At 48.2% G+C, this 26,691-nt stretch overlaps 2 protein-coding genes across 7 annotated transcripts; both read right to left on the reverse strand.

The window, feature by feature from the left end:
* Positions 1–932: 932 nt before the first annotated feature.
* On the reverse strand, positions 933–12,467 carry KLHL12 (kelch like family member 12). 5 transcript variants are annotated; one of them, XM_087829041.1, is made up of 13 exons: positions 11,808–12,244; positions 10,991–11,045; positions 10,509–10,742; positions 9,336–9,489; positions 8,082–8,299; positions 6,490–6,639; positions 6,137–6,251; positions 5,379–5,485; positions 4,479–4,674; positions 3,865–4,023; positions 3,456–3,554; positions 2,581–2,735; positions 933–2,372 (listed from the first exon to the last, which is right to left on the reverse strand). In XM_087829041.1, exons 3-13 carry the CDS (start codon positions 10,701–10,703, stop codon positions 2,331–2,333), a joined length of 1,590 nt encoding a protein of 529 aa, XP_087685167.1. In that variant the 5' UTR covers positions 10,704–10,742; positions 10,991–11,045; positions 11,808–12,244; the 3' UTR covers positions 933–2,330. The 5 variants fall into 5 exon arrangements, with proteins under 5 accessions (XP_087685167.1, XP_016067100.2, XP_087685166.1 ...); XM_016211614.2 differs by having other exon boundaries at positions 2,549–2,735; positions 11,808–12,241; XM_087829040.1 differs by lacking the exons at positions 933–2,372; positions 11,808–12,244 and adding an exon at positions 12,378–12,467 and having other exon boundaries at positions 2,664–3,554.
* Positions 12,468–13,898: 1,431 nt separating this feature from the next.
* Positions 13,899–26,676, reverse strand: ADIPOR1 (adiponectin receptor 1). 2 transcript variants are annotated; one of them, XM_087829043.1, is made up of 8 exons: positions 26,572–26,676; positions 20,700–20,933; positions 19,593–19,706; positions 18,513–18,684; positions 17,866–18,052; positions 16,831–17,018; positions 15,054–15,247; positions 13,899–14,747 (listed from the first exon to the last, which is right to left on the reverse strand). In XM_087829043.1, exons 2-8 carry the CDS (start codon positions 20,838–20,840, stop codon positions 14,619–14,621), a joined length of 1,125 nt encoding a protein of 374 aa, XP_087685169.1. In that variant the 5' UTR covers positions 20,841–20,933; positions 26,572–26,676; the 3' UTR covers positions 13,899–14,618. The 2 variants fall into 2 exon arrangements, with proteins under 2 accessions (XP_087685169.1, XP_016067096.2); XM_016211610.2 differs by lacking the exon at positions 26,572–26,676 and having other exon boundaries at positions 20,700–21,064.
* Positions 26,677–26,691: the final 15 nt, after the last annotated feature.

Here is a 26,691-nt window from a genome sequence, read left to right on the forward strand (position 1 = left end):
GTGGGAAGAGGGGATAAAGGGAGGAAAGACCAGGTTGCAGCGTGGGCCTGGGTAACCTAGGTCTAATGCCATGGTATGGAATTTGGACTTTATGTGGGTAGCAAGAATCTATGGAATTTTAGACCAGAAATTACTTTGACATTTCCTGAGTTTGCTGTTATGTTAGGCACTGTAATGATCCCATCTGTGCTTTGGAAAGTTAACCTGACAAATGAAGGAGCTGGACTGGAAGACAGAGAAGACACAGGGACAGCAGGAGGCCACTGTCCTGAGTCTGGGCGAGATAAAGGCCTGCACTATGAGGGAGTAAACACACAGAAATGGGCTTGGAACAATTAAAGATAAAACCTTGCAGGACCCAGAAACTAATCAAAGGTGTGCACACAAGATAAATGATAGCTTTCCGAGGGGGGGTAACCAGGTGACTGGCTACGAGTACAGGGACTGAGGAAAGCAGAAGGCACCACCAAGTTAGCAGCACCTGTGTGTGTGCAAGACTTATGTAGGATTGGGAGGCGTGGGGAGGGAGCAGTGATTCACATCTTCTGCAGAACACCCGGTCATGGCTGTTGTATGAGACTCCATATTTTTGCAGTTTTGCTGGACTTCTGCATAGCTGTTTCTATCATGTGTCATAAACTGAAACCACAGGAGGGCTGGGGTGACTAAAACTCCGAAATTCAAGTGGGTACTAAATGAGCCTCTTGATTCTCTTTAGGGTTTCCAGGACACTTGTTGAGAGCAGTCAATGAGTACAGCAAATTCAAACATTTTCCTGGTGAGACTTTCTTACCTGCGTCTAACAGAGAAACAGTGGAGCTAGTTGGCAAACACGGTGAACAGGTTGAAGACTCGAGACCACAGCTGCTCCCTACGCCAGGTCTCCCAAACATCTGAGGCGGTGCTGGTTCACCACAAACTCTCTTCAGGCATTTGAGACAGCTTATTTTTAATTTTTTAAAAAAATACAAAGGACATTAACTCTTTAGGTCAATTCAATTCAATTCAATTCAGGGAGAGGAAAAAATGGAATTTCAAAGTAAACAGAAAGTGTCTCGTTTAGGTTGTCACGTTCCCACACTCCCCAAACCCATAAAGCAAGGATTTCACTCCGTCACACAGGCGAGCCCTGAATGGCGGCTCAGAAATGGTGGCGAGAGCACGCACTGCACTGACGCAGGAATTTTGGCTGTCCTCTGTCTGTCCTGGGGTGAACGTCACTCTCAAGGACAGGTGCGGAACCAGGCAGCAGGAAGACAGAACGTAGTGTTTGCCTAAAGGTGGCTGACACCAAGGAGCTGCACCCCTCCCCAGATAAATAGTATGAAAATGTAACAGCACAGTAGTGTTGGATTCAACAAAAAAAACCTCTCACCCACGGGAGGCGAACCTCGGGGTGGGAGGGGAGCCCCGGCAGGAGTACGACGATTAAGAAATCACAGGTACTTCTACTTTGTCCCACACTGACTCCACTCCACCCACCTGACAATTTTCACTGTGTTGGTATCTGGCACAGGCGCCAGTGCCAAGGTAAGTCCTCCTGTAGTTCAGAGAGACTCAGGGTATCAGAAGACCCTTCGAATGACCACCCTCCTGTCTCCCAGGTCACACTTCAGTGGAGGCCTAGGTTTGCTCACTCATCGAGTTCAGGCCACTCATTAAGCCCAGTTCTGACAGCAGCTCCGTCCCCACCTGGGAGTGTCACACAGATGTCTCCCAAGCCCAAGGCTGGGACCGGGCGCTTCCCTTTGTTTCCCTTCAGAGTGGAACTGTTGCCACTAGCTACCTGCAGACTAGGAAAGATATTTATTCCTGGAAAACAAGACTTGGAGTTCATCACGCTGACTCATGTTGGTATCCTAACCCAGACACAGGCTGGACCCTGCCCACGTCCAGTAGTTCACACTCACCTTCACATTGCAACACATGAGGCCAAACGTATACAAATCCTCCTAAGCACACGGTAGTTAAAAACGGCCAGAAAGGGCTGCCCAGACCAGGAGAGGTGACTGGCCTCTCACATCCACTCAGATCCACCCTCTTCCTGTGAGCGTCCGTCACCACTCGACTCAGGGACAGGCATCAGCATGAGGGGAGTGTGTGTCAAATAGACTATCGTCATGGCACCGGTGCGTGTCATCGCCCTGAGCACACAGCGAGAAACAGACATTCTGGACACGATTCTTGATTCTCCTGCAAACTGGCCCCTGGACTGGTCACTAGCTCTGGATGGTGCTCCAACAGGTCATTTCTCTCGGAGCACACACACGCCAGCATCACAGCGCTGGGTTCCCATGGATGTCACCACTTCCCAGCTGTCAATGATGGGGTCATAGCACTCGATGCTGCTCAGCAGAGAGTTCCCATCGTATCTGAGCAGGGAAGAGGCAAAGAGAGAAATGAGCTTTCTGTTCCTCTGCAAGGGCTCCCACACTGAGGTTGCCATGGAGACAGCTCCCCTGACCCACACCCTGTCTCCACCCAACAGTGTGGATTGGATCACGGTGCCCTGATGCATGATGGCTCCAGCTTGGTGTGAAGTCCTCACCCTGCAATTGCATAAAGTCTGCCCCGGAGTACCGTGGCCCCCACGTAGCATCGTGGGGTGGTCATGCAGGTGACAGCCGTCCAGGAGTCGGTGCGGATGTTGTACGCTTCGACAGAAGAAAGGTGAGCTGTGCCATCGAATCCCCCCACCACATAAATATGGTCATTCAGCAGGGCTACTCCTGCACCTGAGGAAAAGGTAGAGCAAGTTACTGCTGCTGCACTGAGGCTCTGAATTCCAGAAAGAAGCTGTGGCCCCTGGTGGCTGAGTTCTCAGGTAGTTCAGGGCTGTGCACCAGAGCCAGGCAGGCATTAAACAGTCAGTCAGCACAGGGGATGCCATCTGTGAACCTGCTGGTGGGAGTTGAAATGAGAAAGAAAACACACAAAATGGTTCTCACCTCCACTGTCATTAATTCAGAGCCCAACCCTCCCATTAGCATAGAGGAAGGAAGTGGAAAGGAGGTGGAAGGAGGAAAGGGGCTGAGGCTTTGGTTCTGGAGCAGTTTTTACAGAGGAAGTGAGTCCAAACAGCACAGTGTCTCCTGCCTCCGAGCCCAGCTGCTCCACTCCTGGAAGCTGGGTCTAGGTTAGATTTTGTCGGCACTCATCCCCGTAATGTGTGCTCAACACAAGACTACCAGACGTGACAATGCAGGGAGGGGACAGGGATGGAGAAGTGAACAGAACAGGAATGCTTCTGCCCGCAGACGTAAACGCCCTTTGAAAAGCTGTCTCACAACATGAGAGGAACAGAGGCAGGAGGAGAAAGGAATCTGATCGTGTGTCACTGAGGTAGAATTGAGGAGGAAACAGCCCTGGCTGACTGGCTGTCCCATGACTGTGCCTCCACCACACAAGCAGACGTGACAGTGGTACTGTCCCCTCCCTTAGATCTGAGGTCTTACCGGAGCGCTTGGTGGCCATTGGTGTGACGTTAGTCCAGTGTCCTGTATGGGGGTCATATTTCTCAACTGAATTTAAGATATTCAAGCCGTCGTATCCCCCTGAAAGACAGAGTGGAGGCCATTCCAGAAAGAACGACAAATCCTGACGCCGGTCCCAGCCACCTTTCTCTTGAGTGTTCCCGCTGATTCTTTATCTCAGTGCTCCCTCGGGTTCCAATAACCCAGAGAGAAATCTGACAGCATCCCGTTTGGCTTCCATGAAAAAGATAATCTGTCACCGGAACTATACTGGGGTAGACCAGGGCTTCAGCTGAAGGCCATCCGTGAACTTAATTCTGATAAAGAGGGACCCCTGCACAGGCTGCCACCCATTATGTCCCCTCCAATCCCTGCCTCCCAGGCTCAACACCTAGACAGTAGATCGCTCCACCGGCCACCACCAGCCCTGCGCCTTCCCGGGCTGTCTGCATGTCTCCCAGCATGCTCCACTGGTCGATGTTAGGGTCATAGCGCTCCATGCTGGTGTGACGCCTGCTCCCATCAAAGCCTCCGGAGACGTAGATCATATCTGCCCAGAACAGAAACCACAGGCTCTTAGAGGAGAGATTTCTAACACTCTTTTCTCTGCCAATTCTCCATAGGTCCTCCAAATGTTTGGGAGCAAAATCAAAGTGTTTCTTACGTGATAAGCCAATTAAATCTGATTGATAAGGAAAAGCACAGTCAAGACATGTCCAGACAGTAGGGTCGGACGGAATCCCCAAAGTGCTTAAGGACCAGCCAGAGGTCACAGAAGCCCAGAGCGGACGTCCCCTCAGCATGCTGCAACCCGACCCACCGCAGTCAGTGCTGAAGCATCGCGAACACTGAGCAGCTTTGATAACTCTGTCATTTCCCAAGCAGACAAGAGCATCTGACCTCACCAGCACCCTCCAAATTTCATGCTCCATCCAGATGACAGGGAGGTGTGAGCCCTGGTCCAGCCACAACAGCATGAAATGCCACCCTGCACACCAAGCCTACCTCCCAAGGTGGTGGCGCCGGCAAGGCCACGCCGGACATTCATTGGGGCTACGGAGTACCAGACGCCATCCTCATCTGCCGTGTAGTCCAGACATTCCACTGAGCTGAGGCGGGAACGGCCATCGTAGCCGCCAATGACATAGACCCGGTCATGCAAAGACACGGAGGCCACGTAACGTCTCTTCCGAGTGATGCTCTGTGGGTTCAGGAGAGAAGGGGACAGTGTTTCAGTCTCGTGCTGCAGGCCTCCCACTGGCTCTCCTTCCTGCCTCCATCCACAACTCCGCTGCTTTACTTGCCCTTCAGGCACTGGCTCATCCTCAGTGGCCACCAGCTGTCTGCCTACTGAACAAACACCCTCTAACATCATCTTCTGCACATGTGCCTCATTCCTTCCTATTCAACAGGGCTCTGGGCTACAGACCAACATTCCCCCACCAAGTGGAAGTTTCCTTGCACCGCTACTCAAAGGGCCAGACTCAACGACCCTAAAAGTCAGGAGGATTGATCGAAAGATTTCCATGTTTTCTGAACTATTATTATTCATTCACCACTGAAACAGACATGCCACTGAGAAAGATACAAACTTGAGTTCAATTTAACACAACACCGAACTCAGGGTAACAGAGCACGACCAGTGGAGTATGCTGGGAGTACAGACAGCTCAGGAGGGCGCTGAGACAGGGTGGCGGCTGACACTGGCCACTGGCATTTCTGAAGTCTAATCTAATGTAAATAGTCAAATACTATTTATGGAGTACCTACTGTGTGCATGGCACTGTTGTAAAGGCCAGTATGCAGTTACTAGGTTTTCCTATTTTTAGGGCTGGGTTATTTACGATCTAGAGCCAGGGTCCGAGGACATGTGTGCTCTTTCCCCATGGGTGGTTCCACCCTTACTGGCAAAAAGCTCCACTCCTGAGTCTTGGGGTCATACTTTTCCACCACATCGATGGGAGACTGCTGGCTTCCGAAGCCCCCAACCACCAGAAGCACTTCATTGGCTCCTGAGGAGAAAGGGAGAAAAGGTAGGTCACTTCACTGTCCCTGGTTGATAAAACACTCATGGGGAAGTGTACATAGAAACAGTTCTTTGATGTCTTGTTTTAAGATGTGGTACAGACAAGCCACGTGAAGTAGAAAATTCACTGTAAGGTTGCCCAATAGGAAATTATTTCTTCTTGAGGCTCTAGCTCCTGAGAATCCAAATCTCTGAAATTTAAATTTCTGGACATTAAAACTGCAGATGGCAAATATGAGTCCACTGCAAGTCCTGCCCAACCCTGAGCTGTCCACACTCCCCCGCTGCTCCTTTCTTCCTCACCCAGAATGGGAAGCCCAGGGGAACAGGTGGGTGGGAACACACCTAGTACTACATGACATTCTAAATCATTCCCAATTCATAGGCTCCAAACATACTGAACCAAAACTTGAGAATTTATAAAGTGCTGTCTCATGCTTTACCTGCTCTAACCCTCCAAACAGTTACGTAAAAGGGATGGGAATGAAAGCTCGGTGGAGCGACTTTTCTGAGGACACAGTGGACAAGCGATTAAAACCAGGTCTGGAACAAGGTCTCCGTACTTTTTATAGAATGTTCTTTTCAACTACATCACGCCACCTGCAAGGGGTAGCTTTCTGCCAAGACGCCAGCTCACCGAGACGAGCCCGAGTCCTGGGCCCCTGCATCTTACTCCGCAGTTCGGGCCTCAGGTGGAACTTCTTTGCTTCGTCGACGAGGTCCCTGCACTGGAGGCTGCAGCGGATGAAAGGCTGGAACACAGAGCACAGGGAGCTGCGGCTGCTATGGTTACAAGTGTGAATGGTACATTTATGATTAAGTTGTAATTAACTTCTTAATACAGAAACCAACTTCTAAAACCTTGTGGCTCCAGAAGCTGCTGTGAAAAGCTACGCTGTGGGTGTCCAGAAATCATTAAAGAAATCTGAGGCCACAACACTGAGCTATGAGATACCCGAGGTTTGGGATCCTGGTGTCTCCAGGACTCACCTCAGCGTCTATGACGTCCGTGATATACCTGGGGGTCAGCAGGGGCATCCGGACATACTGCAGCAGGTCGGGCAGCAACTCTTCACGCTCCTTCTTGGCGTGCTTCACCCAGGTGATGACGGCCTCAAAGACCGGCTCTTCAGAATCCACCTATCAACATACCATCACAGGTCTCTGCACTGCCAACTGCCTCACAAGCTCAGAGAGCAGTCATGCCTACTTCTTCCTTCCTGTTCCCATCCCTGCCCCCATTATTTCCCATCTTCCAGAAATGGCCAGGTTCTTGGGAAAACAATCTTTTCACACACCACTCCCTAACACCAGGGAAAAGATCATGGTCAGGTTGGGTAAAATATCTACAATGCACTGTGCCTAATAAACCCTCAGTCACAGGCTGGTTTTTACTTCAGAATGTCCCCCATTCCTGAACTTTTTTCTTATCATTTCTGAAACTCTGAGGGCTGTGGGGGAGAATCTGTTGCCCTTTCCAACACTGGCTCTGCGGAAACTTCATTCCCAAGTGCAGTCAAATGATCCCCAGGCTTTGTCGCATCACTGTGTGGACCAGTACCTCAGCACCTGCTGAGTATCAGGCATGGAGCTACCTGAGACAATATTCATACTAACCACCTGGGGAAGCTAGGTCTAAGCTTACATGACAAACTGGATAAGGTGAGACACCCTAAAAAACTGATGCTATTCCCCTGGAAGAGGACCTTCTGAAGATGACACCAGAGTAGGGAGTAGAGTCCTGTGTCCCTCCCACCAGCCCGACAGACGCCTTCCAGGGTATGACAGCACCTACATAAAAAACCAATCTGTGAACTGTTCCTAAGAACTGAAGATACAGAAAATATTTCAGATTTCCCTTGTTTGATGGCTTTACCAAACACCCATGCAGTGCCAGGCCTTGTGCTGGAGGCTGGCTACACAGTGGGGAACACGTCAGACGTGAACCGTTCCCTTCAGTGGGGAGATCTCAGTTAAATCAGAAGATGAACAATCCTGCTTTTTTGCTCCACACTGCTCTGGAAAAGCTCAGAGGCCACAACGCAGAAAAACTTGAGATTTCCTAATTTCGACAGATGGGTTGGCAAATGCCTCTCTGCAGAAGTAAACGAGGGCCAGTCACATCCTCAGAGACTGGATTTCACTCTGAGAGCAATTGGGAGCCATGAAAAGGTATCAAGCAGGCTAGTGACCTGATCACGCTGACGTCTGTCAGGACCACCCTGATGACCATGGGGGACAGTGCAGAAGGACTGAGAGTGGGTGGACCTTTCCATGGAGGGGCCACTACTGTCTAAGAACCACTAATTTAAAATTCACTTTTATTACTATCCAAGGAGAGCAGAGGGAAAAAAGAGAACTCTCTGGGACCATATATTTCACTCAGGAAGGTGGTGAGCTCCCTCCCAAAAATATGCAAATAGATTTGCCTATAATTCCATGGGCATTTAATGGAGCCTGTGGAGCCAATGTGGACAGCTGACTAAGAAGCCCTGCTACAGAAACAGTCTCGCCACCGTGCTTTCCCAGGTGTTGCAGTGGCCCCACCTTGAAGGAGCCGCAGTGTGAAGCCCACTCTGTACCTGAATCTCGTCGCACTTGATGAGCTTCTCCACCTCTCCGCGACTCAGAAGGATGAACTCTTCGTGCTGCACCACTTCAGGAAAGTGCTTCTGGCTAAACACCTCGGCAGCTTGCATCAGGTCAACACAACTGTGCGTTTCAGCAAAATCCCTGATACCCAGGCAATTAGAAGGGTCCAGCTGACTTTCTAAGAACTCACAGCAGGCTTGCTTCACACCTAGGACAAACACACACAGCAGGTACTTCAGGACGCTTGGCCAGGTGTGCACTGGTCTCTATTCTCGATCGCAACATCTCTACGCAGGGTCAGAGAAACCCGGCTCAACACCTAAGGACAAGAATAGACATTTTATGCTTAAGGGATTCAAACCCTATTTCTGTGTTATGGGCTATGTGACCTCTAGCAAGGCCTTTACAGCGCTTCTGCTTGAGCTTTAAAACAAGAATAACAAGACAAGTTGCTTCTAAGGACATGGGCACAAGTAAGCAAAACTGCCTATAAAACTCTTGAGGATCAAGCTATAAAACCAATTCTAATTCAGCATAATGTACCTCATTTCTATTCTACGTGAAAATGTGAAACCACTATGCTGTACACTTGAAACTAACATAATATTGAATGTCAACTATAATTGAAAAGGAAAATGAAATTTACTAAGACTCCAGTGAAGAAAAAGTAGGACACTAACATCTACCTTATATTTCTCTGACTGAGAAGTTCAGAGTGTAAACTTAATTTCAGAGCTGTGCAGTATGCAGAAGCATCCCACTGTTTCAACCATTACAACAAAAAACAAGAGAAACATCACTGGAGGTCAAGAAGCAGCCTGGGCCCTGGAAGGGGCACCATCGCTAATTCTGTGAAAACTTTACATGGTTCAGAAAATTAAAGGCACAAAGGGTTTCCCATGAATAGTCCCCTGCCTCCATATCCCCCTGGCCATCTTGTCACCTCTATATGGGCAACGAACAGTATTGGTTTCTTGTTTCTTTGCAGGACCATTGTGTGCATACATGCAAAAAAATGCACCTGTCATCTCCTCCATTTTTATGAAAACAGAACAGGTGTAAATGATCTCCTCTAAAGAGCCAAACACTCACACTGGGAGAGGCCCCTTTTTACTGCTACTGACATCCGATCTCTGCGCAGGGGCAATAAATGTGGGTGCTTAGTCTGTCTCTACAACCCTCATGAGCAAGTTGACACTCTTCATTTTAAACATTCCAGGGCTACGTTTATATAACCCCTGTACCTTTCAGCTGGAGCAGACAGGCTGCAGGGAGCAGCTCCTGCACATTCTCCACCGTCACGTGCACTGTTTCTGTGTACACAAAGTCCAGCAGAATTTCCATGGTAGAGGCAGTTAAACCTTGGATGTCGACGTAAGGTTTCCCCTTCTCTGAAAGCTGAGAATTCAAAGGGTATGAAATACTGATGGTTATAACTCTCCAAGGTAAAGGCAGCATCTCATAATCAAGAGCCTGAAGGGATGCTAATAATAACTGAATATACACCTTTTTAAAAATTATAGTCTATTTTGTTTTATTTGTATAAACCAAATAAGGCACATATTTGTAGCTGTTCCAACGGGGGAAGAACTGTATGTAACCCAAGAGCACACAGTGAGGTGACACCTTCCTGGAATATCAACTTTACCAGTGAATAATTTAAAACACTGCTTTCATATTAAAACGAACACAGACATAACACAGAATAGAATGCGACAGTCCCGTGAGCACACCACGAACATAGTGTCCATGAGCTTTTAAGGTGAAAGGAAAAATTTTAATGAAAATCCATGCTTGTAGAGGAACCTCATGGGTTATAGCTCCAGACCCTCCAGGACTATCCAGCACTGACTTACCTGTCCCTAGAATACACCTGGTAATGACAAGTAGGACCATGCAGGTCATCTTGAGGGGCCTTTTGCTGTAACCCTGTTTAAATACAACTGAGTTGTTTGATATTTTGCAAGATACTGAGTTGACTCGATTTTTGGATTAGCGAATTGCTGGTGGTATATTTAGTCTAGCATCCTTCAAGTTATGAATAATAATTACTGTTATTCTGGCTGTTTCTTGTCTGATCCCTCCTGTGGAGGATATCTGTGTAAGTTCCCTTAATAAACAGTGACAATATAATGAATTGCAGACTCTTTCTTGGGTCTCTCAGCCCTGGGAAATTTTCTCAACAGTGCTCTCCCCTGTTCAACTTGCTAAGAATATTCAACATCTTTACTCTGCATTTTAAGCGTTTCCGCAGTTACTAAAGTTATTGTGTATTACTTTATCCCTTATTAGAGGTGAAGAAACTAAAGAATGGGCAAGTGGCAGACTGCAACCAGAGCCTGCCCACTCGCCACCATCCTGTCAAACTTTTATTTTTGTTCAGTGAAATGAGACCCCTACAAGGGTATGTGTCTTACCTCACTAGTGAACATGGCACAGAAGTAATCGCTACAGGCGGCCAGCACGATCCGATGGGCAGGGAAGTCCTTCTGCTCCACTCTCAGGGTCACGTCACACAAGGTGTTGCTCTTCCTGAGGGAGTTCATCGAGTTGAGGATGGATTTGGCGTGTGTGTTTGTCATGATGTCTTTGGGGGCCATAATGCCTCCCATCAAGCAAAGTGCAGAAACAATGAAAGGGGTCCTTGGATTCTGGAAATACAAGAGGAAAAAACCATGAGCATACTGGAAGGATTGGGGAAACGGAACATTTTCAAGTAGCTTTACAAATTAAAGAGGCTTCCTCAGAACCGAACACTGAGCAGAGCACACTCCTCTTCCTGGCATCACCACCACCATCCAGCCACTAACTGTCCCAAGCAAGAACGGTCTCCCCTTCTCTGAGCCCCAACAGCACAGAGCACACTTGCCACTTGACACTCAGTATCATCAACACTCACCTGTATTGTAAATAGAAACTATACAGGTCCCTGCAGATCTCCACAAGGCTGTTGTCTGAAATGATAAAATGATGAAAAAATAAAATTGCTTAAAGGCCTATATCACTGGTATGGAATATCCATGAGTAGATTAAATGGGTATTTAGAGGGTGGGGATCCATTTTATACATACTTTTCTATCATAACAGGCATAGAATAAATATGTAGTAAATGAATGCAAGAAAAGAAAAATTGTGTATTCAACTTAAAGCAGTAAGAGCCAGAGTCAGTAAAAATAAACTTTTTTCCTAAAGAAGCATGCAGAGGAATTATGTAGGAAGGTTTCCAAATATACCTGGACCCGATGAGGACCCAGTACCTACACTGGACAATGGAAACCATGCACGCTTGTCTACAGACTTTCACCTGATTGTGCTATTAAAGGTCTACTGAACAGTCTTCCTCCTCTACATGATTAGCTGATGTCCATCAACATGGGCACATCAGTATTTGTAGAAATTCTTCTAGACTGAAACAAAGAGCCTTATTAGGGCAGAAACAGCAAAACTACTAATTTTCTGCCACAGTCACTAGCAAAGTTCACTTGTTGCATCAGTTAAATGGACTCAGCCATAGATTACACATAAAAAAAAAAAAAAAAATTCAACGTAAGAAGTACTTCCTCGATTCTCGACAGGCTTTAGTCCCACTAATTTTTTCTTTATCAACTTCCGGGGGATGAAATGAGGGTGGTTAGTAAGAGACACTCTCTTATTTGGAATCCAAAACTTTCTGAAATGATTCAAGAAAAAAAAAATAACAAGAGCCCACAACTCACAACCGTAATTTCTGAATAGCAAAGACGACGTGCTGAATTCTCACTGCTGCGGTTCGCAGCCAGCACACCCTGGGCATTACTCTCGACACCCCTCCGTCAGCTCAGCTCGGCAAGACCACCCTGGCAGGAGGGAGGCGAGTCATCAAAACAGACGGTGTTTTTCAACCGGGGAGCAACTCTGAAGACGGAGGAAGGTCTGAACAAAGCCCGTCTGCTGTGAAGGTTTCCGGGGTTCCCACCGGGCTCGGCCTGGGCTGGGCAGCACCGTTTCAGGGTCAGACTGGGTCACCCCCGTGGGGCGCAGCCAGCACCCCCGCCCCCTGAACTGCCGGGGTCACTGGGGCAGGGGCCCCGCCGCGGGCGGTTCGGGAGGGGCGTCGGATTCCGGAACAGCCACACTCCAGGGGGACGAAGAGAGGGAAGCCCCCCGACGGCACCCAGCGCCGCAGGGGCAGGCCCCGGGGCCGGGCTGAGGGCCCCTTCGCCGCGCCTCGGACGGAGACGCCTGGGGCAGGGCCCGCCGGCGGAGGGCGGGAGAAGCGCTGAGGGCTCCCCTCGCGGCCCGCTCACCTGCGCCCCCCGTGGGGTGGGGGCGAGACGGGCTGCGCGGCCAGCAGGCGGCTCGGGAGATGCCCAGAAGCCGCCGCCGCCACCGCCCCGACCCGGACGCTGCGCAGCCGTCACGGCGCTGGTCTCCCTCCGTCGGCCCTGCGGTCGCGCGACGTGATGACGTTGCAGCGTGAGGCCCGCCTCTTCCCGGCCTCGGCCGCGTCACGTGACGCCAGGACAGCGCGCCGGGCGGCCGGGGAGCGGGGCGAGCGTCCCCGAGGCGCCGGGACTCCTGAGCCCAGGAGCTGATGGCGGGTGTGGCTTCCCCTCGGGGATTCGGGGGCCCTCTCCCTTCGAGAAAACCCTCGGAGGCTCCGTTTCTCCCAGGCCGCTGCCTTTCGGGTGGACTCTCGCGTGGGGACCCGCCGGCCCCTGGACCCGACTGCAGCCCTCCGGGCGTCACCGCGGGGCCCGCCGTCACCCGAGGGCGCTGCAATTTAGAAGCTTCGGTCTCCATCGCTCTGCCCCGAGTGCTGGCGTCCCCAGCTCGCAGGGCTGTCTCAGTTTGGGACTTTTGCTTCTAGTTGATTTGGACGCACTTACCCTAGTGGCTCAGAAGCGGGCCTTTGATCGCTTAGGGATAATGAAACCAAAACCGAGCGGGTAGCAACCTAATTCTTTCCATCTCTCACATCACCTCTCTGATCTAAAATGATCCCTGACATCGCGGGTGTGAGTACAGGATACGTGTGCGTTCTATTGGGGGCATTTTGAAAAAGTTCACCAAAATTATGAACGCAGACATCCTTTAACTTTTTTACGAATTTATCCCTTGTAGATACTCTCGCGTATGTACAGTGATACGTGTGCAGGTCGCTTGTATATGAGATTGGCGACAGCCTTAATGCCCATCAGTAGGGGACTGCTTCAGTAAAGTACATTCATCCACACAATATCATGGGGTTGTGAACAATGTGTAAGTTTGCTATTTCTTGTATAAAAAGGTGGGGAAGATGTATTCATATTTACTTGTATATGTATAAAGATACAAATCATCCTTGTTTTCTGGATGTGAGTGCTAAATCAAAAATTTTCCCAACATGAGAAGGAACTGGAAAAAAGGTGGAGAAACCGCCAGCAAGACAGCACACAGAGGGGACTAGTTCCAGTTCTCCCGTTGTTTTCAGGGGCAGTCCTAGCATGTTCTGCAAGACAGTCTTAAAGAACTAAACCCTAGAGTAATATGCAGCAGACTTTGACATTCACAGGGATATACCCCAGCACCTTTGAGTGTCTTCTAATTATTAAATAACACTTTAGCATAACTTCCCTAGTAAAATTCTGTGCAATAAGTAGAGAAAATAAGGCTGTACAGAGGAGCTGACGCTAGGAATTCAATTGGGCTTATTCATTGGCTTGTATACACCAGCCTGGCAGTGCCTATGATTCACATTTGTACCTCAGTAGAATCTGAAATTACCTTCCCAGTACTTTGGCATTATGTGTATAGTTGAAACTACGTGTTAAATCTTTGAATGCTAATTATCTTCTGTACTTCCTTTTATTATCACCATAGTCTTTGCATCAGGATACATAACAAGGACAGCAGATTTCTTTTTAAAGCTTAGTATTAAATATTAAATATCTTTCCCCATTTTAATTTTACATTACTCTGCCAAGAAAAAAAAAATTAAAACTCAAAGTTATCTGAAGCCTGGACACACTCCCATGATTACTCGACTACATCAAAGTTGGTGACTATTCCTCCTGCTGTCAGCAGATCCAGGCCCCAGAAAGACGGGACCGGGCTACAATCGTTTCTGAAAAGTGTGCTACAAAATGGGTGGCCTGTTCTAAGCCAGGTTACAAAGTAAGGATGGGGGTAAGGGAGGGACATTTTCATCCAGAAACAGAATTTCTGAAGAGTCCCAGTCCATCATTTTTTCCCAAAATGGTTAGAGGAGGGGTAAAATCTCAACATGAGCTTCAAAGTACTCTGTGCCAAGGGGACAGAGTAGCTTTGCTGAGGAAGGGCTGCCGAGGAGGGGCTTGGCCAAGTGACCACTCCCTTCCTCGGGGAGGGACACAGAAAGCTTATCCCCCCGCCCTGAGGTGGGAAGGTGAGCTGAAGCCTGGCTGGCACTGAATTCTCTAAGAGGTTTCTTCTAGAAACAGACAACTCAGACGCTTCCTCTCACTTCAGCAAAGAAGTTATTTTTGAAAGCACTTGGGAAGTTTCCCTTCCAACCTCGGGTGGGAGGCTCAGAGAAGGGAGTCATCAGTACAGCCGCCTTCCAGGCCATAGCGGAATTCCTGAAGGTTGGAGACCCCGTAGAAGTGGACAAAGGCTGCTGCCACCACCAGGACATGAAAAATCTGATGCGACTGGAACTGTAAGAACAAGAGATGACCCTTAGGGTTAATGGCAAGGAGAGATCAGAAATGAGGAGAAAGCTCTTACACCTCATCCAGTTCCTACTTAAAATTTTTTATATTACGAAAGTGATACATTTGCTATAGAAAAACTTTTTAAAAGTTGTATAAGAAATACACCAAAACGTTCATATTAGTTACTTCCCCCATACATGTATGTACCCCAAACACCACATGATCCCATGTCTCTACTGCGTTTTACTCAGACCTTTCACTTGGGGCCAGGCCTTGACCACAGGCACTGTGGATAGAGCCGTTTCTTACCCATATGTCAAACTTTCCAGGAAAGAAGCGCTCAGGAATGCGAGCGGCATAGAGGCCAGCTCCAGTGATGTACATCACAGCCATGAGGAAGAACCAGCCCATCTGGCCCACGGTGGTGGCCTTGACGAAGCCCTCGGCGATAGTGAAGTGCATGGTGGGCACGACGCCGCTCAAGCCCAGGCCCAGGAACACCCCTGCACGGAGCAGACACAGGACGTCAGGCAAGGGGATGGCCACACACAGAGTGCACTCGAATGCAAGAGTCTACAACAGCTGGCTACTTAGTCAGGAAATGTGGCCACAAAAAGGAGACTAGTCAGCAGATATTTCTTCAACATCCAGAATGGGAAGGTAGCTGTGAAAGTGCCTGTATAGCTACTGCCCTCCAAGCAACTCCACGAACAAACATCTCACACTCTTCATTATTTGTTAGGCAACGACAACAGACCAAACCCTCTGGTGGCTGACTCAGGTACAGAACCCAGAGGGCAAAGCTTCAGGACAAGGCTTCGAGGCAGAAAGGAGTGGAAAGGTTTCACAGTAAGACCACAAAACACTTAAGTACCTAGGACTCTGACCTAAGCAGGTAGAGATACCCAGGTTAGAAGCTGTGTAGCTGCTGGGAAGACAAGGAAAGAGGAAGGAAGAATGGGCCAGTCTTTACACCACCACAGTGAACGTGACTGGATGGCAGGGGCCACCTTTCCACCTTTGTAGACATGCCCTTGTTAAAGCACCATGCCCGGCACTTGGCTGATGCTTGATAAACATTTAAATTCTTTTAACTGAAGCTTACAACATGCAAGATAATAATAAATCTAAACAGGTCACTAGAGTTGCTGCAAGTAATAAAGCTTAAAAGAAGAGTCTAGATTGAACAACCCAAAGATGTCATGCTTGTAGCCATTACAATAGTTGTGACCAGTGTTTATGTTCAAACCAAGACTTCTATTCCGTTGGTAAAACAACTCTCGGTGTTTTAATTTTAATTCCTTGGTTTGAGTGCTTAGGACTCAGGTTGCTAAAATGACTGTGCTTTGTACTTTTATTTTTAAAGTCAGTAATTTTTAAAAAATATGTTTTTATTGATTTTAGAGAGAAAGTAAGGGAAAGGGAGAGAAAAAGAAAGAAACATAGATATGAGAAACATTAATCGGTGACCTCCTGCATGTACCTGACCTGGGACTGAACTGGCAACCTGGGTATATGCCCTGACCAGGAATCGAACTGGTGACCTTTTGGAGCATGGGACGATGGTCAATCAATTGAGCCACACCAGCCAGAGCTGCACATTTTTTAACTTTCTCAAACCAAATATAAGAGCAGTCATTTCTATACTTGCAGCTAATTGACAAACTTGGTCATTATGTGGCCTATTAGCATTCTACTGAAATAATATGAAGCCTGGGGGACAACTGAGCCCTAAAAATCCACACTGTTGCCCTGGCTGGTATGGCTCAGTTGGTTGAGTGTTGTCCTATGCACCAAAGGCTGCCGGTCTGAGTCACCATCAGGGCTCATACACATAGGTTGCGGGTTTGATCCCCAGTGGGAGTGCATACAATCGATGTTTCTCTCTCCCCCTCTCCTTTCCTGTCTCTCTAAATCAATACAAACAAATTAAAAAAAAAAAAAAAAAATCCACACTGCTCTCAGTTCTAAACACAAATCAGGGTTTGAGTGGGGTCCTCAAACTGCAGGATCTTGGGGCCTAAGGTTGAGCCTATTAGGGTAAAGGCTGAAAAACTCACGAGGTTGACGTTGTCTTCCTACCCACCTGCTCTCGTCTGCCGGTGTTTAGGAGTGGCAAACCGGTCCCACTGTGCCACAATAATGGCGGAAATGCCCAGGACACAGATGATGGAGAGGTAGATGAGCCGTGGCTGTGGGGAGCAGTAGAATGAGTAGTAGAGCCAGGGGACAAAGCTCCCCATAATCAGTAGAGCAATCCCTGAATAATCCAGTCTGAAAAAGAGCCACAAAACCAAAAGGCATCAGTGGGAGAAATGAAGACTTCCTATGGCTCCTTTAACTTTTTTTTTTCTGTTCTTCACCTGCTCGTAGGCCTGACCATCCCCAGTCTCCTGTCTATATCCTGGATCGGAATCCCACAAGATCAAACACTTTTCTTTGCAGTGGGAGAGTTGCTAAAAGTCCCTGATCACAGAGCTTGCTCTCCTCCTTAGTCGTGAACAGCTACGTCCCCCAACTGGGCACTCAAATTGGGAGTAGTATTAAGGGGCACTACTGTTTTATTTGACTTTTAGATGATAAAAACATATTCCCGTTACTGTGTTATTGGGAAAAACAAAACAACCCACCATCAACACCCACAACAACAACAACAAGCAAACATGAAAGGCAGGCTCAGAGCTGGGGATTATGGAAGGCACCAGATGACAGACATCTGGGGCTTCCAGCCATGTGTGGGCAGTGAAGATAAGCTCCTTGGCTGTGGGCAGGAGCACAGCAGAACACAGGACATGTCACCATGCCTTGCTAGCTGCTGGCCCTAGGTCCCAGAGAGCAGCCCACAGTCTCACAGGACAGTGCTGTACAGGTGAGAAATACATTCCACAACACAACTGGGTTCCAGCTGGCTGAGGTGGCTGCCATGAACTTTTCATGAAGGATTTCAGAGAGGAGCCTCATTACTCTATCATACATACAATGTAGGAAGCCATCCCCTGGCACAGCAGGGCGTCTTTGGGGTCTCTGTGGGTCTCAGTCCTCAATCAGCACTCAGATCACAGGATGTGACAACAGCCCCCCCCCCCCCCCCCCCCCCGCCCCAACCAGCTCTTTCACTCACTTGGAAAAAGTCCGAGAGACTTTCTCTGAATGACAGTAGACGGTGTGAAAGAGCCAGGAGAAGCTGAGGCAGAGCACTGCACCCAAGAAGAACATCCCAAAAACCACCTTCTCCTGCAGGGGGGCCATGAAGTACATGTTTGGTCTGAGCATGGTCAGGATTCCAAGAAAGAGAAACAGCACAAAACCTAGAGGGGGAAGAAGGGAATGTGTGCATTCTGACAGCCGATGGTGTTGAATCAGCACTAAAACTACAGGGCTTAGCTGTGGGAACTGCAGTCCAAAATCTCAGGAGAAAACGGCACCAGTCACATAAACCCAGACAAAAAGGTCCTTTAAAAAAAATGTTGCTGTTTTGCTGTGACAGTGGGAATTTATGAAATGGAAGGAACTGCCTCCATGCTGGACGGTTCTTCCAGGGATCACAAGGGAACACAGCGCCTAGCTGCATTTGCTCCTCTCATTTCTACCCCCCACCCTAAAGATCAGTGACCGGAAGTCAAGCAAGCTCGTCGGTGTTTTGCAGGCACTACGCCAGCTTTCAATCAATCAGAACAGCTTTGTTCCCCCCTCCCAGAGACACAGGCCATATAAGCCCTTTGCAATCAAGGAGACAAAAAGCTGCATTTTCCCACCGAGATCACTCACCAAGCAGATGGGTCCAGATGTTGCCAGTCTCCGTATGTATGCGGAAGATGCTCTTGAAGCAAGCCCGGAAGGAGGGCATGGGCGGCCTGTGGCCGTGCAGCAAGTAATCGTTGTCCTTCAGCCAGTCGGGAAGCACATCATATGGGATGACTCTCCAGCGTCCCTCCCAGACCTAGAACAGTTGAAACAGAAATTCCACATATGGCTTTTTAAAACCATGCATTTCAGCCCTCCTTGGCCCTTCTGCTCCTGGACAGTCTGGTTGCCCCCTGCTCTGTCCTTCCCCCCAGTAGATTCTAAATTCTCACGAGGTTGAGACAGTGTCTTGTAGAGAAGGGGATTCTTAACCTAGGACACATGGAAGTGGGCAGAATCCAGGAAGTAGATGAAAAAAACTTATCTTCATTTTTACTCACCTTTAACTATAATTTAACACTTCCCTCAATTATAAATGTGAGCAACAAACCATTAGAACTGTGACTCTGTCACCAACAAAAATCACAGATACTTTCATATAATAGTTTTGCAGATATCAAAACATTTCTACTCATCACTACTTAGAACTTACAAATTTTAACCTGTCTGGGAAGCTCAGTTGGTTAGAGCGCTGTCCCAGTATGCCAAGGTTGTGGGTTTGATCCCTGGTCAGGGCACATACAGGAATCAAACAATGAAGGCATAAATAAGTGGAACAACAAATCGATGTTCCTCTCTCTAAAAAATTAAAAAAAAAAACCCGCAAGCATATAAATTTTAATAAAAATACGTTGTAGCTTATCATTAATGCTTATTTAATGTATTAATAAAGAAGCCCATATCACATTTTAGTATTTTGATGCCTGCCAAAGGGATCCATAGCAAAAAAAATTGAGAGCTACTACTTCGGAATATATTTGGAATAGTGCTTAACACATCAGGCAGTAAAATTTGCTAACCCAGGATTTACTGCACCTTAAGCAAAAACAACTCCACGCACAGGAGTAAAAGGTCTTCAGCCCATTCACTGCAGGCCCACCAGCTGGAACACCCCAGTAAGCCCGCCGTCCCTCCCCTCTAAGACAGAGCTCTCAGAGCTCTCACCTTATACACGAACTCCTCCATCTTCTCCATGGCATGGTGTGCTTGCAGGGGAAGTGTCAGGACCCGCACCTCCTCCTCCTCCTCCTGGGGCACTGGGCATGCTTGTTCTTCAGCCTGCATGAAACAAAACAAAACAAACACAAATCAATCCTAGCAGCCATCTTATAAACTGTGCTCTCTCAGATCTGACACGTCTAGGGAAGCCCAAACCCCACGCTTTGTGCACCAGGCCTGTGGCCTCTTCTCCGAAAGCATGACAGTTAATAAGTGTACAACACTCTGGTTAAGATCACTAACACTGTGTAAATGCTGGAGCGCAAGTGCCATCAGCACACAGGGGACAGGCTGACGGAGACGGACATCGGAGGGAGGGACGCAGGACTAGCACACCCGTCCCAAATGTTCCTTAAGTCTGAATGCCCCTCCTAATCTCTAGGACAGTGGTTCTCAACTTTCCCCAATTTCCCAAACACTTTCATCTTCCAGACCAGAGATTCTCACAGCAATGCAAAAGACAGTCTCAACGATCCGATCCCGCAGGACGGAGAGCTGCCCACAGTTCCCTGTTCGCAGACTCTGGGGATGTCACGATGACCGAAACTTTGTATCCACAGCAGCTCCCAGGAGCACCAGGGCCCAGAACAGGTTGCACAGAATAAAGCAGCACCGATGCCTGTGCGGGAAGGAGCCTTGACACAGAGAGCACCTGGGGGAGCGTTCGCCCACTACGGAGGCGCTGTCCCAAGACTCCAACCCACGGCAGAAAGCCCTTCCCTGAGCATCCCTTCTCTTTCCTGTTGAGGGCCTTGTGCTAAGCACTGGGGTTATAAAGACGAGTGAACTCGTAAAAGTTTACAGTGGGAAAAACAGACAAAAAGATACTCATACATCTGTAATATTTTAAACAAAAATAAACACACATACACACCAAAAATAAAAATAAAAAGATACTTATAACACAGCATGACAAGGGCTGAGATGAAACATTCCCAGGGTGCTCTGACTCCTCTTTTGGGGGGGGGGGAGTTGAGATCTTAAAAAATGGAGATGGCAGAGGTTTAAGGAGAAATTCTGATTGAGGGAATGACTCCTGGGAAGACAACTTACTTTGGTTGGGTCAGCGACTCCCCGTTTGCCCTTCTCTTCTAGCAGGGGTCCCAGTTCGGCCAGCTCCACTGTGTCTGTCTCCCTGCTACTGGCGGGAGCCCCATTGCCCTGTGCCACCACTGGTCCTTTGTGAGAAGACATCTAGCTGGTACCTCAATATCCTGCAGCTTCAGTTTGGTGACAGGCTGGGTGTCTCAGCCCCAGGGGGCAGAGATCGCCCTGTGACGGCAGACACTAAAAGCAAACACAAACATGAAGGGTGTTGACAATTTACTTCTCTCATAGTTCCGGTTCCACAAGTCAATACTGAGTAAGATACCAGTGAATTAACTTACATCCTATCTCCAATTCTAAAGGCCAATTAACTGCTAAACTGAAGTCGATCCCCTCTTCTCCCTCTCTAACTACCCTTTGCTCAGAACCCCACAAATCTTACAGGAAAGGTTGAAAACAGGACACCTGGTTGCTTGCCTTCAAAGCATCTGTGGTTTTTGTACCAAACTGTCACCACAGAAAAACAGGTAGCCACCCTCACTCAACTCCCTCCCACAGGTATGGATCCCACTTAGTAGAAAGAAAGAGCCCATCATTCCCAAAGCCATTCTGCCCAAGAAAGGTCTGCCTTTGAGACTGTGGAGCAAAACTATGAAGTTAACACCTGGCTGTAACTATAAGACCTCCCAGGCTTAGAAAGGAGTTAAATGCCAACTGAACACGGCTGGTTTTATCCTAAATGCTCTGACAAGTGTGCCCTGCATGCAGAAGGAGCTTGTTGTGGGCTAGATGCCCAATGGTTAATTTCTCTGCAAGGTCTACTAATTCTACTATAGGATTAGAGCTTGGGTTCAACACTTGGATAACAAGCTTCACCACAATTTCCCCTTAAAGTAACTAATAACTTACCTGGAAGCAGGAAGCTGAAGACAAGGAGGTAGCCTTGCCCTCTGCCACACAAACCAATGACCAGCTAAGCAAGAGCTTGGCCAGCCCCTCAGATCACAGCCTATGCCCCACTCAAATCAGTTTTTCAAAAACCAGAGAAGGGCACGCAGTCTCTTTAGGAAAACCAGAGAAACCTAGAACTCAGTTTTCTAGTAAGTCTGAGCTGGATTTAAGGTAGCAGTCTTTAATAAGGCCTCGGAGAGATGAAAATAATATTGAAAAGTGCCCAAAGATTTCCACTATCTTGTAAATTACTAGTTTTTTCACTGCCCAGAAACAAAGGAGTTTATTACTCACAGCAACAGTAGTAGCCAGAATATCAGCGTTTCCTTGCACTGGTTACCTGTGTCCCAATTACCACAGGGCAATGCAAAGAGGGCCAGGTAACACCTGCACATGGAGTGAGCTGGTTTACAAGTGTTAACTTAAGCTTAGGGAACTTCCCCAAATCTTTTATAAGGGGGCAGTAAGTGTGACTGTCCTGAGGGAGACTTTCTCTCCCCCGGCCGTTCACTACACAAACATCTTTGACATCTTGTACCAGTTCTTCTTTTTTTTTTTTTTTTTAAATCCAAGAGTAATCACAATTTCTTCTCAGGGATTATAACTGGGTTTGTGTAGTCACGTGAGGGCAATCTTCAAGTTTCAAAAGTCATGCTATACACAACTTACAAGCACAGTTGAAAGCAACAGACAAACAATAATTTAGTGGACATGGTGTCAACACAAAGAAGGTTCCTCTTCCTTCAAATGTGCAAGACTGACAAGACAGATGCCACTTAGGCAACAATTGAGCCCACGGAGAACAGGAAGCTGGAGGCCCCTGGAAACCTCAGGAGAGAGGCAACCCACGTGAGAAGAAACATTGGGAAATCCTTTTCAATAGGCTGACCACAAAATATCTTTCCTCAAAGTGAAGTACTACCAAATCAACAGCTTTACTAAGAAATAATTTATAATGGAAAAAAATAGAAAGAGCTTTGGGCTCTTGGAGAAGTCTCAAAAGGGGGATACACTTATAATGCTGCTGCCAGTACTTCAGAGGCAGGCCAAAAAATTGTTCTCAGGTTCAGGGATATAATACTACCTGGGTAACAAATTGACACATATCCCTGTTTTTGGTCAGAGCCTGCATTTCAAAAGGAATGAATGGACAAATGGGCAGCATTCCAGACAGCAAGCATGTGACTCATTAGCCTTTCATCACTGGCTAACAGTTTATGCACTTTCTTGTGCTTGTGGGCTTTCTCCTTGCACTGAATATTTAACAAATGTATTTAGTACTGCACCCTAAAGAATTCTAGGGTACTGTGTAAAACACAAAGCTGAACAACTTAAGCCATTTTCTTCAAAGAGCCTACAATCAGACGGCATAAGGTACATGGTGGCATGTGCAAAGTCAGAGATACACAGTCACTGCTCCAGGAGGGCAGCGGAAGGAGAGAACCCCTAACTAGAACAGCCGCACACAAAGTTCAGTTATTTTGAATGCTATGTAACTATTTTACTAGACAAACGTTAAGTTGGGCAATTAGGGTCAAGAGATCAGATGCAGAACCCAGCCTGGTATTGTTATAATTTTTTCATTTGATATGAAAAGCTTCTATGCCCTCAAGTCTAGTGCTCTCTTAGGATGACCGTAGTCTCTTGGCACTCATCAAAGTGTTTTTCGTTTCCGTCCAAGTCACTTTCTGCTAATTCTTCAGATTTCCTCCAGCAACTGTTCCTCGCTCCTACACCCTCCCTCCCGCATTATGTGCTAGACTCAGAGTCACTAAACCTAACACCCCAGTTAACTCACAAACCTGCCATCAGCTACAGCTCATCATACAAGATGTCATCATGCAATGAAATACATACAGTGGAGGTAATCATAGAGAGCAAAAGTCCACTGTCCACTTTGGTCTTCTAAACTGTAGCAACAGAGACAGGAAAGGGAGAGAGGGATCAGAGGTCTGGCAAGAGAGAAGAGCAAGTAGTACTAGGACCTGAAAGCACAATTTCTGACAGGGCAGACCACTCACAAACAACTGGGAATTATTATAAGCACTTTAGTCTCCGATATAGAATCAGCACAAACCCCTAAGTTGTTAAGACTGATTGTGGGAGCACTCAGGACTTCAGCCAGCTATACACTTTTGTCTTTTAGAGCAAATACATTTCCCCTCAAACTCACCACACCCAATAGAGAAAATTATAACTGGGCCAAACTCCACGGGGTGTATTTTTGATGGGATTTCTTCAATTCCAGCTAATAAGTCTTTACCACTAAGCTTTCGAAATGGATAAACCTATATTAAATAGAGCTACGAAGACAAGGAGGTGTTTGTGCTCCTATAAATAAGATAATCCAGTGCCAAACTTGGGAAAGGACTGATTCTTAACTGCTTGCCAGCTACCTGGAGAGTTTATTTCCCTCACAGTCTTTTGATACATTTATTCTGTGAACCAGTTCCCAAGTTTTCCAGGCTATAGCATACTCCTTCCATGGAGTCAAAGGCACAAAGCTTCTGGAAGTTTGTAATCTTGGGTCCCTGCACCCCTAGAGATTTTACGGGTAGGCTCTATCTGTGCCTACCTGACTCTCACTGTTTTAAAGCAAGACTAGTATAGCACGAAGACAAAGAACACAACTATCTTTTCCTCTATATACTCTTTGTTAGGGAAGGTGGTTTCATAGCACTGCTGGGGGGAAAATGAGTCCAGGTGAAGGCCTATGTTTGAAAGTTATTGAAGTGCAGTAACAGGGCCTCAGCTTTCCTATTTGGAGCCAAGTCACTGATAGAGTCTGAAGCGTACAATCACAAGCTAAGGTCCTTTGTAGCTCTTCTTCAGTCAAAGCAGTCTCAGGAGGAGAGGTCTTTTTTCATCCCAGGCAGGTAAGCTTTTCAAATGCCATGAGAGAAAAATGCCAGTCCCTGTTTTTAATACCTCGCTGTCAAGTACATTACAGATACAGTCAGTAGTTACACAGCATAGTGATCACTTTATACTGTGTGCTCCAGAAGCCCCAGTGAAACAAAAGCAAACCAAGTGCATGCCTAGAAGCCAATCACTGGGAACTAGTTTGTCTAGAGGGCACTTCCAGGGGCCTTTCAATCCAAGATAGCTACAAACTTTATAAACAATAATCACACCCCAAACATTTCTGAGCAAAGAGAATCAACTTTGAGTGTAGTGAGAGGAACAAAGTCCAGTGGGCAACATGAGGGACAAATGGACACTAAGGACAAAATGTAATGACTTTAATGAGTACCAGCACCAGACAACTCCACCGTAATTACTAAAGCTTGTGACTTTAAGATGCCTGTTTAGTTCGCCAGTGTGATCACAGGAGATGGGACAGAACAATGCAATGAATCAGGAGTGTCAGTTTGGCTTCATGGTATAAGGAAGTAGAGACCTCCCAGGGAAACAGAGAACAAACTTACTGGTCTAGAAAGGAACACAAATGCTTTTGTTTTTGTTCTTTTTCTTATTTGTTCTTCCTTTTTAAGGTTTTCCCCCACACTTTCCCATAAAGGATTCTTGGAAAGGTAAATTGAGGCCAGACTGAAAAACCTGAAGATGGCCTAACGGCCTACCTACAGTGGTTGCTTTATCCATTAGCCATGGGGAGGCTAGGGGATTAATACTGCTTCCTGACACTTGCCTGAGATTCCTTCCTACTTGCAGGCAAAGTGGTTGATTAATTTTTTTTAATCCCTTGGGAATCACATAATTTCTTGGCCACTGAGAACAAAATGCTTTCAGATTCTACTCTGCAAGCAGGTACAACGGAAGTGCTCCAAGACGGGCCTTCTGCACAGGTAGCACACCAGCGTTTAAGACTGATTCCCCAAGTACCAACCACCCCAGGGGGACACAAGTTATTCCTGGAATAAAGAACTTGAGCGGCCATGAGCTGGGAACTGCTATCTGCCATTGCAATCTGCTTACCACCACCCAGTCTAAATTCCTCCTACTGCACAGATACTATAAAAACACCAGGAGCAGCAGTTGCACCATAACAGGTGACCCAGCCCCTACCGAAAGAAAAGCAGTGAACGTACCCCGATACTTCATTTCAAAAAAGAACCAGCCATTACAGTGCTCGCTTGATTTAAGTTGGCAGCTTAAATCCCTGTTGTTTCCCCATCTGTAGCTAGTTGGGGGAAACACTGTGGTTAACCTAGTAAAGTACTAGGTCGGCCGCCTACTGCTCCTCCCACACCGGATTCCGTGCACGCTGAAAGGCGCCGCGTCGGTTTCCCCCCGCCCAGGAAGCAGGAAAAACCGAGGGAAAGCATACATCGACTTTATTTTCTTAAGCGAAGGCGTGAAGAACACATCTCAAGCACAAGATGGCATACATCAGTGCGAGACTTCTGAGGGGATGAAATTTCGTTTTCCCCCAAAGCAGCTTAGGATTACCGTAAATAAGGCAAACTGCCCACTAACCTCCCTTTCCAGCATCGAGCAGGGGTGCTGTCCTGGTCTGGTCTGCCGCAGACGGGATCCTCGGGGCGCTCAGGCCGCCTAAGGCAGGTGTGCCCCGCCGGGCCCGGCGGCCCAGGAGCCAGCCCGCCGCCCACCCCGCTCCCCACTCGCGCGGCGCGGCGGCCGGGGACCCGGCTTCGCTCTGGCCCGGCCGCAGCCGGAGACCGAACGCAGGCGTCTCGCCCCGGGCGGGGCTGGGACGGCACCGCACTGGCCGCGGCGCCGGGCGGCCCACCCGCCCTGACGTGGCTTTCGAGGTCGCCCCGGAGGCGGCGCGCAGCTGGGAGGGGCCGGAAATGTTTACCACCAGGACCGCGGGGAAGCGGGAGGCGCGGCCGGCTCCAGGGCGGGGGTCTCGGACCCGCGGGACGTCCCCGCCGCGGGCCTGGGCCCAGTCGCCCGCGGCCCCCGCCCGCAGCCCACCCGCTCGCCGCAGCAGCCCCGAACTTACCGCCGGGCGACGGGCTCAGCTGGGGGCCGCGGACCCCGCGCTACATTCCGCAGCGCGGCAGCGGCCTGCGGCCGAGCGGCCCCGATCTTCACGCTCTACGCGCCGGAAGGGGCGCCCGAG

Source organism: Miniopterus natalensis, chromosome 21 (assembly GCF_054644295.1).
Source record: "Miniopterus natalensis isolate mMinNat1 chromosome 21, mMinNat1.hap1, whole genome shotgun sequence".
Classification (NCBI taxonomy): Eukaryota; Metazoa; Chordata; class Mammalia; order Chiroptera; family Miniopteridae; genus Miniopterus; species Miniopterus natalensis.

Excerpts from the sequence above, each read along its gene's own strand:
- KLHL12 (XM_087829040.1), bottom strand. The coding sequence starts at position 10,703 with ATGGGAGGCATTATGGCCCCCAAAGACATCATGACAAACACACACGCC. Across the intron at positions 8,300-9,335 it reads CTGTCTGCTCCAGCTGAAAG|GTGTGAAGCAAGCCTGCTGT; the intron begins GTACAGGGGTTA and ends TGTTTGTCCTAG. Across the intron at positions 4,024-4,478 it reads CGGCGCCACCACCTTGGGAG|ATATGATCTACGTCTCCGGA; the intron begins GTAGGCTTGGTG and ends TGTTCTGGGCAG.
- ADIPOR1 (XM_087829043.1), bottom strand. The coding sequence starts at position 20,840 with ATGTCTTCTCACAAAGGACCAGTGGTGGCACAGGGCAATGGGGCTCCC. Across the intron at positions 18,053-18,512 it reads CATCTGGACCCATCTGCTTG|GTTTTGTGCTGTTTCTCTTT; the intron begins GTGAGTGATCTC and ends TTCCCCCTCTAG. Across the intron at positions 17,019-17,865 it reads GTCTCTCGGACTTTTTCCAA|ACTGGATTATTCAGGGATTG; the intron begins GTGAGTGAAAGA and ends GCTCTTTTTCAG.